The sequence below is a fragment of the Oratosquilla oratoria genome, chromosome 9 (assembly GCF_046742065.1).
Source record: "Oratosquilla oratoria isolate Oo_2021 chromosome 9, ASM4674206v1, whole genome shotgun sequence".
Lineage (NCBI taxonomy): Eukaryota > Metazoa > Arthropoda > Malacostraca > Stomatopoda > Squillidae > Oratosquilla > Oratosquilla oratoria.
In genome coordinates, this window is record NC_134785.1 from 9022890 (window position 1) to 9041765 (window position 18876).

At 41.4% G+C, this 18876-nt stretch overlaps 1 protein-coding gene across 1 annotated transcript in view; it reads right to left on the reverse strand.

Moving 5' to 3' along the window:
* LOC143028162 (uncharacterized) overlaps window positions 1-18473 on the reverse strand; it is a 53480-nt gene extending 35007 nt beyond the window's left edge. Inside the window, exon 1 of the mRNA XM_076189879.1 lies at window positions 16398-18473. Within this exon, the coding sequence (XP_076045994.1) occupies window positions 16398-17679 (1282 nt within the window). The 5' untranslated portion in view covers window positions 17680-18473. The remainder of the gene's footprint in view (window positions 1-16397) is intronic.
* Window positions 18474-18876: the final 403 nt, after the last annotated feature.

Genomic DNA, 18876 nt, shown 5'->3' on the forward strand with positions numbered 1-18876 from the left:
TATGATCCCCCCCCCCACGCCCCCTCTTTTGAAATGAACGCCTGGAGTTTACCACAATCATGTTTGAAATGTGTGTCGCGTCGGGCGGCCATCTTGCACCACGGAATGACGTCGGTCTACCTCGACAAGCAAGTTAAACCTATTTCCTGCAGTGTCATTCCTTCAATCCAGTGACGTCCCTGGTAGGCCTGGACCTATGACGTCCGCAACTGAATTGAAGCGACAAATATTCCAACACCCACAACACACAATGTCCTTCACACTCCCAACTCGAGATTCAACCGCCAGACAATGCCGCCAGGAAATTCTATTCAGCTAGGAAAGGCCCTGGGCCACGAGGAGGAGGAGGAGGAGGAGGAGGAGGCATAGGCTGAGGGTGTAGATGGCGCTGAGGCCGCGGCGGCAGAAGCACAACAAAAACGGCTTCGATCTGGAGACTGTTGGCAGGAGGAGGAGGAGGAGGAGGAGGAGGTAGGAAAACTCTCCCGCCCCCCAAAGTGAAAGTAGCCTCCTCATGCCACTGCCAAAAACATTTCAACATATACGTGTACACTTATATTTTTCTATCATATGTACATTTACTGTACAGTATATACTTATATGCATGTATACATATGTATATATATGTATACATATATGTATATATACATATATATACAGTATATATATATATATATATATGTATACACACACACACACACACACATATATATATATATATATATATATATATATATACATACATACATACATACATACATACATACATAAATACATACATACATACATATACCAAAGGATTTTTCCCCCTTACACAGGGGGTAGCCAAAAAGAAAAAGACATAGAAACCACTCCCACCCATTCCATCCCCTACATATTCCACTCCCCTCCACCCTCCTCCCTCCCTCTCATCTTGGCACCTCCTGGATGACGGGTCATCCCTACATCCTGACCACTGTCCTGGGTCAGAAGCAGTGTCATAAGACACAGCACATCCACAGCAAGGCCGCATCATTAATTCGGCGACCCCCCTCCCCTCTCGGTCCCCTCCTGTAGAAAAGTAGAAGACGGGGAGAAATCCCCTAGGGCCGCGTCAAATTTCTCATACATACTTCTTCATCCCCCATCCCCCACCCACTCACCCTCATGCATCACAGCATCATCCATACACAACCCTTCTCCATTCACCCCTATCCTCTATCCTCTCCCGTCCTTCCTCAACAGACATTCCTTTCTTTTGTAATGTCCCTTTCACCCCATCCATCCATCTCATCCTAGGACGCCCCCTCATATTCACTCTTTCCACCTCTGATTTCCACATCCCTTTTACTAATCTTTCTTCACTCATTCTTTCCATGTGTCCAAACCATCCCAATACTCTTTCATCAACCCTATCTCCCAACTCCCTTTCCACCCCCGTTCTCCTCCTCACCTCCTCATTTCTCACTCTATCTAACCTAGTAACCCCTATCATACTTTTCAGACATTTCATCTCAAACACATTGAAGCTCCTTCTCTCTTCCTCTCTTATGTTCCATGTTTCTGCCCCGTACAGTGCTGTCGGCACAATCACTCCTTCATATAACCTCCTTTTAGCATCCATTCCCAAATGTCTATTTCTCATTACACTTTTTAATCTACCAAGGCATTCACTCGCTTTTCTCGATCTACATTGTACCTCCACCCCCACTCCTCCCTTTCCTGCCACATTCGCACCCAAGTATCTAAAAATATCCACTTCCTCCCGTCTCTTTCCCTTAATGCTCACTGCCAGCCTACTGTCACTCTCTCCCCTTGTACATCTCATCACCTTACTTTTACTCACATTTATCTTCAGCTTCCTTCTTTCACACACCCTCTCAAGCTTATTTCCCACTTTTCTCAATTTTCTTTAACCATCTCCAACCCCCTACCCACTACCCTTACATTCACCTCTCGCACCACCCCATCCATGTATAGTTTGAACAGCCAGGGCGACATAACATATCCCTGACGAAGTCCCACCTTTACATCAAACCACTCACTCTCTCCATTTCTAATCCTAACACAAGCTTTACTACTCTCGTAAAAACTCCTGACTGCTCTTAACAACTTTCCTCCTATCCCGTATATCTGCAGTACCTCCCACAGTGCCTTCCTGTCTACCCTGTCGTAAGCCTTTTCCAAACCCATAAAGGCCCGAAAAACATCCTTACCTTTTCCTATAGCTTTCTCACATATCTGTCTTACTACAAAAATCTGATCTACACAACCCTTACCTGTCCTAAACCCAGACTATTCCTCACCAATCACTCATTCTGTTCCTCTCCTAATTTTCTCAATCAAGACCCTCCCATAAGCCTTCCCAACTACACTCAACAAGCTGATCCCTCTGTAACTACTACACTCACACTTGTCTCCCTTTCCCTTGTAAAGCGGAACTATACAGGCACTCCTCCAGTCCTCCGGCACTCTACCCTCTCTTAAACAAACATTAAATAACCTCACCAGCCAGTCCACCATAACTGTACCTCCTTTCTTCAGATATTCTGCATGGCATCCATCCAACCCAGGTGCCTTACCTGCTCTCATCATCTTAACAGCTGCTTTCACTTCATCCTTCCCTATTTCTCCTCCATTTTCCTCATTCATCACTCTCATTTTCTTAGCGCTTACCTTTCCCTCCCTATCCTCCTTCACACACACACACACATATATATATATATGTGTGTGTGTGTGTGTGTGTGTGTGTGTGTGTGTGTGTGTGTGTGTGTGTGTGTGTGTGTGTGTGTGTGTGTGTGTGTGTGTGTGTGCGTGTTGCAGTAATTCACAAGGCACACGTGAAAATAATTTGCAGACAAAACATTGGAAAATAAGAAACTTAGCCCGAACGTTTTCGTCTATTTAAGACATTATCAAGGAATACACAGTGACAGAGACATAGATATATATGCATAAAGTAGTAGACAAGCTAGGAAACATGGAAAGGACACACCTGGTTATGAAGCATCTTCTGTGTCCTTTCTGTTTCCTAGCTTGTCTACTACTTTATGTATATATATATATTCACCTATGTCTCTGCCACTGTGTATTCCTTGAGAATGTCTTAAATAGACGAAAACGTTCGGACTAAGTTTCTTATTTCCTAGTATTTTTTCTGTATATATATATATATATATATATATATATATATATATATAAATATATATATATATATATATATATATATATACATATCAGGGAACAAATACTTTTTTTCCAGGGCCATTTTTCTTTTTTTCTTTTTTTTACCAGAGCCATTTTTTATACTTCCAGAGCCATGTTTTTGCAGGCATCACTGCCCCGATCCACTTCAAGCCAATCTAGGTTCCACAAGCGTATAGTAGATTCATGCTTTACTGGTTTTCGTTTTCCTTGGCCCTTGTCCGTAGAGTTTGAATTAGGCTTTGCTGGTCCAGAAGCAGTTCCTACCGTCAAAACACTCCCTCGATTCTGAAAAGACTGAATCTGAGGGCAAACCATCTTCACTCGCTTCACTAGAAATCGCTCCATGATTTACGATCATCGAAAGTTTGGCATGGACCTGACGTACGAACGTAGACCTAGCTACCGTAACCCTAAGCTAGCTAACGATTATTTTTTTTTTTTATTCTCTCTCCAAAGATCCATATTTATGAATTTAATATATAATTATCAAATGTTCATATTTATACTTAAAATTATTTACTTTCAATTACTAACCAAACATTTTATTCTATTTTGTTTTCTCATAAATACGCGAGCGAGGTTATAAATGGGATTTCCCAGTTTCCCTCCTAGGCCTCGAGCGAGTTTGCATATGTACAGTGTACGTATGCATGCGGTGATGTGGTATTGGGTATGGTGCATTGTACATGTAGTCAGCGCGTTGATTGGGCAGCTAGCTGCATGCAACCAATGAACTTCCCTGCATACGGAGCTGCCTAGTGTAGGCCTTATGGTCTCTTGCAGTCTCCTTTGTTCTTATGTTCTTATACAGATACCATGCAATTCGCAACTAGCGACATTATGTAGCACGATAGTCGTGTAGAGTCTAGTCAACATGTACTAGTATACGCGCGCATGCAGCTGATACGAAGCTAGGCTAGGTAAGCCAATGAACTCTAGCAGCTATACCGCGTACACATACGTACGTACATCAACAAATTAAAGTTGATTGATGCGTTGCGTTTATGATATCATTTGATAATGCAATGATTGATCACGGGTAAGTTGTGTTTGCTCTGATCCTTTCATCAATGGTGATGGGATTCAGGGATTGCCAAATGATGGATAATGCATGAAAAACGTTGAATCTTGCCGCGGGAGCTATTTTTTTTTTTTTTTTTTTTTTTTTTTTGAGAGAGAGAGGAGGGGGTCGCTCCCGCTATTGGATTTGCGAGAGCGACATTGGAACTTTCCCGAGCGAAATCGCACGTCGCTCCCGTATATTTTCTTCGCTGATATATATGTACATATATATATATATATATAGATATATATATATGTTTATATATATATATAGATTTATATATATATTTATATATATATATGTATATATATAATCTGTGTGTGTGTGTGTGTGTGTGTGTGTGTGTGTGTGTGTGTGTGTGTGTGTGTGTGTGTGTGTGTGTGTGTGTGTGTGTGTGTGTGTGTGTGTGTACATGCATGCAAATGAAAGTGTTCAGCCTTGAGGTCCTCTGTAGGACCACCGACCTATCCCGGGAGGGATGATGCAGCCTCTTTGCCTCACCGGGGTGACTTGATCCAACTTGGTAATCAAATTTGTTTAGATGGAGAGAAGTGCTTGGCCTCAAGTGTCGAGCGTGAGTGTGTTCAAAAAGCTGTGGCTATGATAGAAGGGAGTCAGAAACCAGTGCTCCAACAGTACTGATTTGGCGACGGTACAGGTGGTGAGGAGCCTACGCCACGAGGTGCTGCGTAGCTGATGCCGAAGCTGTCACCTTTGCTATCTTGGACTGTTGGACCATTTAAGTCACTACTGCTACTGCTGCTGCTGCTGCTACTGCTGCTGCTGCTGCTGCTGCTGCTGCTGCTGCTGCTGCTGCTGCTGCTGCTGCTGCTGCTGCTGCTGCTGCTGCTGCTGCTGCTGCTGCTGCTGCTGCTGCTGGGCATCGAAAAGGAGTGCGAGACCGGCACGCTTCCTATTATGTCACCAACACCATTGGTGTAACGACTTCGATCATAATTATTAGGGAACAGGTACTGGTATACGGCACCTCTGATGTTCAGTGTTGCAGAGAGGGGCTGTCAAGTGGCCAGGGATCGAACTCTGCACCTCCCACGTTTGAGGAACGTTACTCACTTTCTGTGTGTGTGTGTGTGTGTGTGTGTGTGTGTGTGTGTGTGTGTGTGTGTGTGTGTGTGTGTGTGTGTGTGTGTGTGTGTGTGTGTGTGTGTGTGTGTGTGTGTGTGTGTGTGTGTGTGTGTGTGTGTGTGTGTGTGTGTGTGTGTGTGTGTGTGTGTGTGTGTGTGTGTGTGTGCGTGTGTATATCTGTGTGTGTGTGTGTGTGTGTGTGCGTGCGCGCAGATATGATTTTAGTCTAAGCAATAAGGTTAAAGTATCGTCAGAGTGAAGGGAGTTAAGACAGCCTTAACCTAGTTCAACGACCATGGAGTTCAGGTGAAGTATTTCCATCACAATGTGGTTTTTTTTTCTGTCTCCCTCTTGCTTCATCAATGTATCTCTTTTTTAACCTGTTTTCAAGAAGAATTTTTAAGACCATTTGCTTCTAGGTAGTTGTTCTTCACCACTCGTCTTCGCTTTCGTCTCTCTTCCTCTTCTTCTTCTTCCTTTTCGTCTTGTACTACGCCATCGTCTTCTTCTACTTCACCTCCATCCCCTTTTTCTTCTTCATCCTCTTATTTTCCTTCTTTTTTTCCATTTTATTATTATTTTTCTTCTTCTTAGTCTTATTATTGTTGCTGTTGTTGTTCTTGTTCTTTTTCTTCTTCTTCTTCTTCACGTCGTCTCTCCTAGGCCAGGTAGCCTCTCTCGTGCCCCCAACATTTGACGAAGAAAAAAAAAAGAATTCCCACGAGAAAGAAAATCTCAGCTCCGCCATGACTCCTCAGTCATGTTCATTAAAACATAACATTAATAGAAGCACTGGTAAACCTTACCCCACAACATCCCAACGCCCGTTAGGTCCGAAAATGACTTTTTGGCATCTCGGAAATGTATTCTGAAAGTTTAGGACATTTTAAAATTATTCTCAGGTCTCTAGGAAACTAGCCTCGAACTCCTATGAAACTAGCCTCACGTCTCTAGGAAAGCAGTCTCATGTCCCTAGGAAACTAGTTTCACGTCCCTAGAAATATAGTCTCACATCTCTAGGAAACTAGCCTCGAGCTCCTGGGAAACTAGCCTCCCACTACTAAGAAACTAGCCTCACGATTTTAGGAAACTAGCTAAGCGATTCTAAGGACCTTTCCTCACGTGACCAAGAAACTAGCTTCGCGCTCATAAGAAACTAGCCTCACGTCTCTATGAAACTAGCCTCACGTCTCTATGAAACTAGCCTAGCGACTCTAGATAACTAGCCTCTCATATCTAGAAACCTAGCCTTGCATTTCTAGGAAACTAGCCTCACGTCTCTATGAAACTAGCCTCGCGACACTAGAAAACTGCCTCGCACTCCTAGAAAATTAGCCTCACACGTCTCTAAGAAACTAGCCTCGCACGTCCCCCGTCGTGTAAGTGCTCAGGATGGCTGTGTGGTGACGGCAGAGACATTTTCTTTAAAAAAAAAATCGGTTCATAAATTCATGTCACCTTTGTGACTTCATCAGATTCTCTTCTCCTGAGACCACACCCACTCCCCCTCCCTCCCTCCTCACCCGCAGTCATGCACTTCCGTCATGCGGCCTTGGAGAGTGAAGTTGTTGTGTTTGTAGGTCTTTTGTGAAGGTTGTGTTTAAAGAGAGGAAACATGGGTGGGGAGAGGGGAGGTTGTAGTCTACTAACGTGATAATAAAATAATTAGAAAAAAATAATAATGAATTATTATGAAATACTAACATTAATGATAAGGTATTATGCTGTATACTTCTGCTGCAAACGAACCAACAGAACAATCACAAACACTCCTCTTGAAATAAACAACACAAACATCCCAGCGAAGGACCATACCCGTGTGCTGGGTAGCACACTTGATAGTGGCCTTACCTGGAGTCAATAGTTGTTCAATACTATTACTATGCAAAAATATATCAGTTGGCATACACTGTGTATATTCTTTTGAGAGTCATGAATGACTACTTCCAGTCCCTCTCAGTTGCTAATAGGAAAGTATTCTCCAGATTAAAGAATACAGTCTTGAAGATTGTTAAAGCAACTAGTGCAGTTGATTTCAACCAGAATTGCCTTAGAGAAAACCTGTGCCTCAGAAATATACATATATATATATATATACATACATATATATATATACATATATATATTCTGATTAAAGTCAACTATTTTGAGATACGACTTTTTCAGTTTGAAGAATATATTTTTTTCTCCATAGTTCAAAGTATGAACAAAATCATTCATGATGTCAATTCCATGAATAAGGAGGTGTGGAGATAGGCGCTGATGAATGCCGAAAAATATAATAATATTATGTAACATTATAAAAAGCTGTTGACACTGACACCGAAAACTTAAGTTTTTTCGCCTCTTATAGAGGCTTCTTCAGGGCGAGAACCACAACTCCGATGGCTATAAGGTCTACTATCGATGCAGAGTAGGCGAAGAATGATGCATAATAGCTGGCCGTCACACTTTATGAAGCAGGGAAATTTTGAAGTAGGAGAGGTCACCGAATAGCCAAAGCTATTGGCGCAGTTCACTTTAATCAGAATTGTTTACGTGAAACCCTGTGCCCTAGAAGAAAAAGAAATATATATATATATATATATATATTTATATTTATATATATATATATATATATATATATATACATGTATATATACTTTTTTTTTCAGAAACCACCGGGAAATTGAAAAAACAGATACCGAACGTTTTCGTCTAAATAGACGAAAACGTTCGGTATCTGTTTTTTCAATTTCCCGGTGGTTTCTGCAAAAATATTTCATCACGTGTGTTTTGTGATTTCTTTGCATATATACATATATATATATATATATATACATATATATATATACATATATATATATGTATATATATATATGTATATATATATGTATATATATATATATTTTTTTTTTCTAGGGCACAGGGTTTCACGTAAACAATTCTGATTAAAGTGAACTGCGCCAATAGCTTTGGCTATTCGGTGACCTCTCCTACTTCAAAATTTCCCTGCTTCATAAAGTGTGACGGCCAGCCATTATGCATCATTCTTTGCCTACTCTGCATCGATAGTAGACCTTATATATATATATATATATATATATATATATATATATATATATATATATATATACATATATATTTATATACATATATATATATACATATATATATACATATATATATATATATACATATATATATGTATATATATGTATATATTATATATATATATATATATACATACATACATACATAAAAGTGGCAGTTTGCCGACAAGATTGACGAGATAAACACCATATGAGGACGGAGCCTTTATTTGTACGACGTTTCGCTTATTACAGCTTTTTCAAGTACAAGTTGAGATACAAATACTTGAGATTAAATAAGGGGAAAGGAGGGAACGGGGAGAGAAAAGGGGGGGGAAGGAAGAGGAGGAGAAGGGGGGGATTGGACACCGGGAAAGGATGAGAATGTTGGCCCAAACGTCCGTGGGCGAAATGTCCACAAAGGGTGGTTTAGATATTTAATATTTTGCTGGCCATGGGTATTAGGGGAATAATGTGAGGCGAGATGTTAAACATGCCCCTGTTTTGTTCAATAGTGTTCGTTCCTTGAATGGTTGCTGCTTCTATTGAACACTATTGAACAAAACAGGGGCATGTTTAACATCTCGCTTCACATTATTCCCCTAATACCCATGGCCAGCAAAATATTAAATATCTAAACCACCCTTTGTGGGCATTTCGCCCTCGGACGTTTGGGCCAGCCTTCTCATCCTTTCCCAGTGTCCAATCACCCCCCCCCCTTCTCCTCCTCCTCCTCCTCTTCTTTCCCCCCCTTTTCTCTCCCCGTTCCCTCCTTTCCCCTTATTTAATCTCAAGCATTTGTATCTCAACTTGTACTTACACGTAATGCAAAACATCCTAGACGGGGTACACGCGTGGGAGCAACAGTGGCGCATTAAGACCAACGCGTCGAAATGCAATGCTGTATACTTCTGCTGCAAACGAACCAACAGAACAATCACAAACACTCCTCTTGAAATAAACAACACAAACATCCCAGCGAAGGACCATACCCGTGTGCTGGGTAGCACACTTGATAGTGGCCTTACCTGGACCCCACACTTCCGCAAGCAGGGAGCGAAGGCTAGGGCTGTGCTGGGTAAGCTCAGACGCTTCAAAACTGCAACACTGAGAACCAAACGTCGATTGTACCTAGCCCTCGTCAGATCTATTCTGTGCCAATCCCCGGGACTAAGCCAGCTGACATGTGCCACTAATAACTACGAGCATCAGAAGGTTCAGAATGCCGCTGTCCAGTTCATCACGGGCTCGCGATGGAGCGACTTCAGAACCACTGAGTCTCTACACCAAATTTCCAACATCCGTCCACTCAACCAACACAAACACAAACTTCACTTAAGACACCTAGAAAAACTGCACGATAAACACAAACATCTGATACAACATATTACACCTAGACCACACCGTACAGACTATCTGTCAGCTGCGCCCGTCCCACGTGCGGTGTACACGATAAGACGTGTATAACCGTACCTACAAATAATACACCCCTTCACCAGCTTGACTGGTGATAGCCATAATAATGTAATAATAATAGTGATGGTAATAATGATAATAATAATATCGCATGTAGCCCATTAACTGACAGGCTACAAAAATATGCATCACAGCCTCATCTATACACATCCTAATCAGGAACGCCCTCTACACGCGGGAAGTGAAATATACTCACTTACCGTAAATTACACACACACACCTCTCACGAACATAGCCACATCCCACACACAAACATCTACACTTACTTTTCCTTCGACTAAAATTCGCTTCCTTTCTAGCTTTCTCTTATACTACATCTTCTCATTTCAATTTACCTCCGATTTAAAGAAGCGGCCTTGCTGTGGATGTGCTGTGTCTTGCGACACTGCTTCTGACCCAGGGCAGTGGACAAGGTGCAGGGATGACCCGTCATCCAGGAGGTGCTAAGATAAGAGGGAGGGTGGAGGGGTGTAGAGTGTATTCAGGGATGGAATGGGTGGAAATTATTTTATGCTTTTTCCTTTTTGGCTACCTCCCTTGTAAGAGGGAAAAACCCTTGGTATATGTATGCATGTATATATATATATATATATATATATATATATATATATATATATGTGTGTGTGTGTGTGTGTGTGTGTGTGTGTGTGTGTGTGTGTGTGTGTGTGTGTGTGTGTGTGTGTGTGTGTGTGTGTGTGTGTGTGTGTGTGTGTGTGTGTGTGTGTGTGTGTGTGTGTGTGTGTGTGTGCATGTTTGTGTGTGTGTGCGCGCTCGCGTGTGTGTGTGTGTGTGTGTTTGTGTGTGTGTGTGTGTGTATGTATGTATATGTAAGAATCATTTAGATAAACACCTAAGCAAGATGCTGTACTGATTATAATCTATTTCATATTATTTGTTTTTGTTTTGTTATCATTTGTCTGTTTGATTTTCATTTATCATTAGTTATATCTCAATTTATTATTATTTACTATTTAACTGTTTATCTATGTATTTTATTTGTTATTTACATTATTATAGTTTTCATTTATTATTTTATCATTATTATGATTTTTTTTCGCATCCGACCTAGATATGGACCAAAAGGTCTCCTGTCGGTATGCTCCGCCTTTGTAATCCTTTATTTATATATATGTATATATATATATATATATATATATATATATATATATATATATATATATATATATATAGGCAAAAGTGTAAATCCCAGACTCAAATGAAGGGCTTATTTGCCCGACGTTTCGATTCCCGTCCAGGTATCGTCTTCACGGGGGTATAATGGGTACAAAATCATGAACTCAAATATAAATGGTCAAAGCGGTAAACCTGGGAAAGGTTGACACATTAATCACATTTACAAAGCAATCCTCTTTACAAAATTAAATAAAATACAATTAACATGAAATTGTGGCACCAAATAAAATAAGTTTATGGCTGTGATTATAAAACAAACGTAGCCAAATAAGATCATTATGTACAAGGTCGAAGTACGCAGACGGAGAAGGTGAACTAAATGACCGACCGCAATGAAGGAAGGGGCGGCCTACAAAAGGAGGAAAAGGTCTCAGGAACGGACGACTAAATTACAATCAGACAATATTGTTGTTATTTTGTGTATATGTATATATATATATATATATATATATATATATATATATATATATATATATATATATATATATATATATATATATATATATGCACTAATACCAAATGCCTTTCCCCTTTTAAGTAGAGTGGCATAAATAATGATAATGTAATTATATTGATAAATCATAATAATTGTAGTGGCAGTATTAATGATAGTGATGATAATAATGATAATAATAATAATAGTAATAATAATAATAATAATAATAATAATAATAATAATAATAATAATAATAATAATAATAATAATAATAATAATAATAATAATAATAATAATAATAATAATAATAATAATAATGATAATTAATAATAATAATAATAATAATAATAATAATGATAATAATAATAATAATAATAATAATAATAATAATAATAATAATAATAATAATAATAATAATAAAAATAATAATGATAATAATAATTAATAACAATAATAATAATAATTAATAATGATAATAATAATAATAATAATAATAATAATAATAATAATAATAATAATAATAATAATAATAATAATAATAATAATAATAATAATAATAATGATAATAATAATAATAATAATAATAATAATAATAATAATAATACATACATACATACATACATACATACATACATACATACATACATACATACATACATAAATACATATACCAAAGGCTTTTTCCCCCTTTACAAAGAAAAAGGCATAGAAATCACTCCCACCCATTTCCTTTCCCATATATACCACTCCCCTCCACCCTCCTCCCTCCCTCCTATCTTGGCACCTCCTGGTTGACGGGTCATCCCTGCATCCTGTCCACTGCCCTGGGTCAGAAGCAGTGTCGCAAGACACATCCACAGCAAGGCCGCTTCATAAATTCGGCAACCCCCCTCTCCGTCCCCTCATGCAAAAAAGGAGAAGACGGGGAGAAATCCCTTACGGGCTGCGTCAATTTTTTTGTTTCATACATACTTCCTCAACCCCCATCCCCCACCCACTTCCCCCCATGCATCACAGCCTCATCTATACACAACCCTTCTCCATTCACCCCTATCTTCTGTCCTCTCCCGTCCTTCCTCTACAGACATTCCTCTCTTTTGTAAAGCCCCTTTCATCCCATCCATCCATCTCATCCTAGGACGCCCCCTCATATTCACTCCTTCCACCTCCGCCTTCCACACTTCTTTTACTAATCTTTCTTCACTCATTATTTCCATGTGTCCAAACCATCCTAATACTCTTTCATCAACCCTATCTCCCAGTTCCCTTTCCACCCCTGTTCTCCTCCTTATCTCCTCATTTCTCACTCTATCTAGCCTAGTAACCCCCATCATACTTCTCAGACATTTCATCTCAAACACATTCAAGCTCCTTCTCTCTTCCTCTCTCATGTTCCATGTTTCTGCCCCGTATAGTGATGTTGGCACAATCACTCCTTCATATAGCCTCCTCTTAGCATCCATTCCCAAATGTCTATTTCTCATTACACTTTTTAATCCACCAAGGCATTTACTCGCTTCTCTCCATCTACATTCTACCTCCACCCCCACTCCTCCCTTTCCTGTCACATTCGCACCCAAGTATCTAAAACTATCCACTTCCTCCAGTTTCTCACCCTTAATGCTCACTTCCAGCCTACTGTCACTCTCTCCCCTTGTACATCTCATCACCTTACTTTTGCCCACATTTATCTTCAGCTTCCTTCTTTCACACACCTTCTCAAACTCTGTCACTATCTTCCTCAATCCCTCCTCTGATCCTGCTACAAGTGCAGTGTCGTCAGCAAACAACAGCTGGCTCACCTCCCACTTTTCTCCACTTTCTTTATTCATCTCTAACCCCTGACCCACTACCCTTACATTCACCCCTCGCACCACCCCATCCATGTAAAGATTGAACAGCCATGGCGACATAACATATCCCTGACGAAGTCCCACCTTTACATCAAACCATTCACTTTCTCCATTTCTAATCCTAACGCAAGCTCTTCTACTCTCATAAAAACTCTTGACTGCTCTTAACAGCTTTCCTCCTATTCCATATATCTGCAGTACCTCCCACAGTGCCTTCCTGTCTACCCTGTCGTAAGCCTTTTCCAGATCCATAAAAGCCAAAAAACATCCTTACCTTTTCCTATAGCTTTCTCACATATCTGCCTTACTACAAAAATCTGATCTACACAACCCCTACCTGTCCTAAACCCACACAGTTCCTCACCAATCACTCCCTCTTTTCCTCTCCTAATTTTCTCAATCAAGACCCTCCCATAAGCCTTCCCAACTACACTCAACAAGCTGATCCCTCTGTAACTACTACACTCACACTTGCCCCCCTTTCCCTTGTAAAGCGGAACTATACAGGCACTCCTCCAGTCCTCCGGCACTCTACCCTCTCTTAAACAAACATTAAATAACCTCACCAGCCAGTCCACCATAACTGTACCTCCTTTCTTCAGACATTCTGCATGGCATCCATCCAACCCAGGTGCCTTACCTGCTCTCATCATCTTAACAGCTGCTTTCACTTCATCCTTCCCTATTTCTCCTCCATTTTCCTCACTCATCACTCTCATTTTCTTAGCGCTTCCCACTGCAACTACCTTTCACTCCCTATCCTCCTTCACACTTAGCAACTCCCTAAGATACTCAGCCCAACTTCCTCTCACTGCCTTCTCTTCCATTATCATCTCTCCATCTGCACCTTTTACCTTTTCTTCTCTACTTGATTTGACTCCTCTTCCTCTTTTAATTTCCTTCCAAATCATCTTTTCATTACTTTCAAAAATTTCTGTCATACTCTTTCCCCATTTCACATCTGCTCTCCTCTTTGCTTCCTTTATCTTATGCTTAACTTCCTTTCTCTTTACTTTGTACCTCTCATACGATTCCCTCGTCCTAATTTGTAGCCAATCTATGAATGAATGCTTCTTCTCTTTTACACCCTTCTTTGCTTCCTCATCCCACCACTCACTACCCTTCCTTCTATTTCCTCCCGCCCTCCTTGTTCCACACACCATCTTTGCACACCTTATGACTCCCTCCTTCAACCATCCCCATTCCTCCTCCACTCCTAGTTCTACTCTATCCTTTACTCTCTCCCATTCCTCTCTCAACTTCTTCTTATACTCATTCTCCTTTTTTTCTTCATCTAAGCAGTTCATTCTAAGTACCTCCCTACCTTCTGCCCTTTTCCTCTTTCTCCGCCTATTCTCCACTCTCAATTTACCTTCCACCAGGAAATGATCTGATATTCCCCCACTCTCTCCCCTTAGAACATGTACATCCTTAACTCTTCCTACCATACTCCTGGTCACCACTATATAGTTCATTAACGCTCTATCTGTCACCCTTCCATCCACCACCCTCTCCCATGTGTATTTATGCTTGACTTTCTTCTTAAACACTGTATTTGCTATCATCAACTCTCTTTCAAGACACATCTCCATCATCAATTCTCCACTAGGATTTTTACCTGGAACTCCATACTCCCCAATCACTCCGTCAATTTGTTCATTTCCTACCCTAGCATTTAGGTCTCCCAATACAACTACATTGACATTTCTCCCTAATCCCTCTATGCACTCATTTATATCTACCCAAAAAGCCTCCCTTTCCTCTACGCTCTTTTCACTACCAGGCCCATACGCACTTATAAAAACCCACATCTCCTTTCCCAGCTTCACCTTCATCCACATCAACCTTGATGACACTCCACTACCCGCTTGTTTATCTATAGTAATAATAATAATAATAATAATAATAATAATAATAATAATAATAATGATAATGATAATGATAATGATAATGATAATAATAATAATAATAATAATAATAATAATAATAATAATAATAATAATAATTGTAACAACAACAACAATAATGATAATAACAATAATACTTATTATATAGCGTTATGAAGGTATTAGTATATAGTGATCGCATAACAAGTTATTGTATAACGAATCTTCTGTTGTATACAGATGTATCGCTCCGCTCGGAACACGTGTCGGACCATCTATGATGCGCACCCCGAACCCCCAAAATAGTCTCAACTCGGATTTCCATGTATGAGATGATCATTACTATCTTCTCCTGAATAAAATGTGTCTTGACATCATTCCTCAAAAGAAGATTTATTGAATCTTTATTAAACAATTTCCTAATTTCAACACATCAAAAGGTCAATGGCCACCAGATGCTATTACTAAGTTGCCAGTAACCAAACTTATCTCCAAGGAACAAAAGGTCCGACCTCATCAAGGACACGTGACTTGAGGCTCCCCTAGTTCCCTTTTGTAGTTTTTCCCTCTGTATATATGTTTTTGTCTTCATATTCTATGTATGTACCTGAAGAGGATCACAGTCAGTGGTCGAAATATACGATTTACTTTGTATTTTACCTTACCTTTCTCCGAAAGTGGGTCTAAGTTTGATTTTACTCATGTGCTACTACATCTAGGTCATTATATGTATATATATATATATATATATATATATATATATATATAAATATATGTGTGGGTGTGTGTGTGTGTGTGTGTGTGTGTGTGTGTGTGTGTGTGTGTGTGTGTGTGTGTGTGTATTATATATATAATTTTATAATAATATATATATAAAATTATATATATATATATATAATATATATATATATATATATAATATATATATATATAAAATGATATACATATATATATATATATATATATATATATATATATATATATATTAGTATATTTTGGCAGTAAATTTTCTTGTAGGCATGTCTTAGTAGGGGCACCGTCCTAGCCTTCCGATAGGGGGGAGTTTGTGACGTTAAACCATATCATCATATATATATATATATGCATATGCATACATAAATGTATATATCACATATATCTACTTACAGTTGAACACACAAATTCCATAGTTGGGGTAGGCTGTGTATTTGACCGCCCTTCCAGGAGCCTCAAATAATGCCTTAGCGAAGACTGCAGTGCAGAAACAGATGAACAGGCATCCCTGCTTCTCGTTTAACTTCGGTATGAAAATGTGGCAGACGTAGATGAAGGTTATTCCTAGAGCGCTGACAATATTCCCAATGATACTCGTCTTCCGTATGATGTTTACAATCTTGGCGTCTTCAATTTTGTCGTCACACAGCAGACTTTCATTGGCACCTTTGCCATCAACTAAGATGATGTCACTGCAATAGTATTCATGTTTGACAGAGTAGCTACCCAGCTTGAGACGACTCTTCCCATCTGTCGCTTGCTCTGAAACAATGGTGAAGTTCTTCGAGCAGGCCGGTAACCCCACGACGAGGTTTGTGTGAACGAACGACCCTCGTTGCGCTAATTTGCAGGTATGGCTGTCCTTGTCGTAGACGTAGTCGATGGGGCAGCATTTCCTGTAGCAGGTCCTCTTGCACCCTTTCTTGGCGGTGCCCTTCTCCACCTTCACAGCCTCCAGTTCCTCGCGCTCTTCTTCCGTAGTCCCGTCCTGCTGCAGCATCGTTGGGTACACATCGGTGGAGTCTTTGGTACCTTCGCTTGGCTCGCCCGTGGTTTCCTCCTCGGCTGCATCTTCCTCTTCTGTCACTGCGTCTTGCTCAGCTACGTTGTTAACCTCTGTAACGTCACCGAAGAGATCTGTGGAGTCACTTGGCTCGCTCGTGGTGTCTCCAACCGGGGCGTCTTCTTCTGTCGCGAATTTTCGTTCTCCCTCGCCGTTGATCTCAGTTCGACCAATGTTTGTGGAAACGACTGATTCCGTAGTGTGTCTCACAGAATCTGCAGTAGCTTTGGTATCGTTCTGTTTGTTTATATTAACAGACCCTGAAGGGCTTTCGGCCAAACCGGCGCTCACATCTGTCGAGGAGGACCTGTCTTCTGTTCTGTTGAAATGCTTCGGGGGAGGAGGAACAGCACCTCGAGAAGCCCCGTTCTCGCTGACCATGGAGGGTCTTTGATCTGCAGCGTGGAGGACGACCTCGGAGTCAAGGAGGTCGTGGTTCCCATGCACACCGACCCCTTCGGTGGCATGACGACGCCCTCCGATTTCGGAAAAGTAACCCTCGGAGACTCCACGCCGACGAATGCCTGTGTTGGCGCTGTGTCCATGGCAGTGGCGGGCTGCGCACACAAGAGCGGCCCACAAAAGAAGGCACTTCGGAACGCTAACATTCATGTCGGCGCTCACACGGAATTAAAACGGAACGTTGACAAACAATGGCGGCACATCGAGTGTGGGGAAGGGGCAGCTCCAAACTTTCCTGATATCAATTGTAGGATGACAGCGAAGGCTGGTGGTGGGCACTGACGAGGAGGAGGGGGAGGGGCATGTCTCTACCTTCGCATGGCCTGTCGTTGCACTGTCAGAGAACGAGAGAAAAAAAAAGAATTGAGGAGTTGGGGGAGGACGTTGGCTATCGTCCTTGGGCTTCCGCTGGGTGCAGGAGGCCACTAAACGCGCTTAAGGTGCACCTCAAGTCCATGCAGGTGCCCTTTGGGACTGACCGGGTTGTCTTGCCCACTGCTTACGTGAGACCCTGTAACCACCACTATCTTCTCCACCGCAACCACCACCACTACATCCTTTTCCAGCCGCGTTCACCGAGAGTCGAGCCTAACGTCAATTTACCCCACTTCCTAGCCGCTTGGCACTTGAGTCATTTCTTTCTGGCTACCGCCGCCAGGCTATTTCTTCCGTCGTGACACCGTGGGTGGGGTCAAGACTCTTGAGGTATTCGTCCTCTCCTTCATCCAGCGACCTCGATGCCCTTGTTGCTCGGCGCTCTGGGAAAGGACGGGTCAGGTGTCCTCTTGACGGGAGTGCACAGGAGGAGTCTTCGTCTGGAGGTGGTGAGTGCCCGTTGGCGCTACTGGCTGGCGGCACGAGACGCAGGAAACCGGATTCGCGCCGGGAAATCCCGCAAGTAACCCCCCGCGCGCGCACACACTAACCCAGACACTGGCGAGGGCCGGACTGAGCTCAGTGAGCCGGTGCTGTGGTGGTAAGGTGCAGCAGGCGGGAGGAAGGGAAAGAGGAGGAGGAGGAGGAGGAGGAGGAACCTGAATCTGGCGAACCTCTTCGGTGACGAGGAGATTTGTATGCCGTGCATTTACGTCTTCCAGATCATGGCTCGGGCGAGGATAGTTTGATTCAGCTAGAACCAACATACTAAGGTTCCAGATGATGCTGAAGTAGGTGAATGCCAGAGATGGGCGGAGGCTCGGGCATAGGGGACATCAGACAGGTTTGTTTTGCCCCGTGAAGAACACCTTTTAAAACAATGAGGCCGAGTGTGGTTCTTATTGACGGGGAAGCCTCGGGTGTTTTATTCACCTTTCACACTTTGATGGAGTCTCGATCGAATGAGATGTC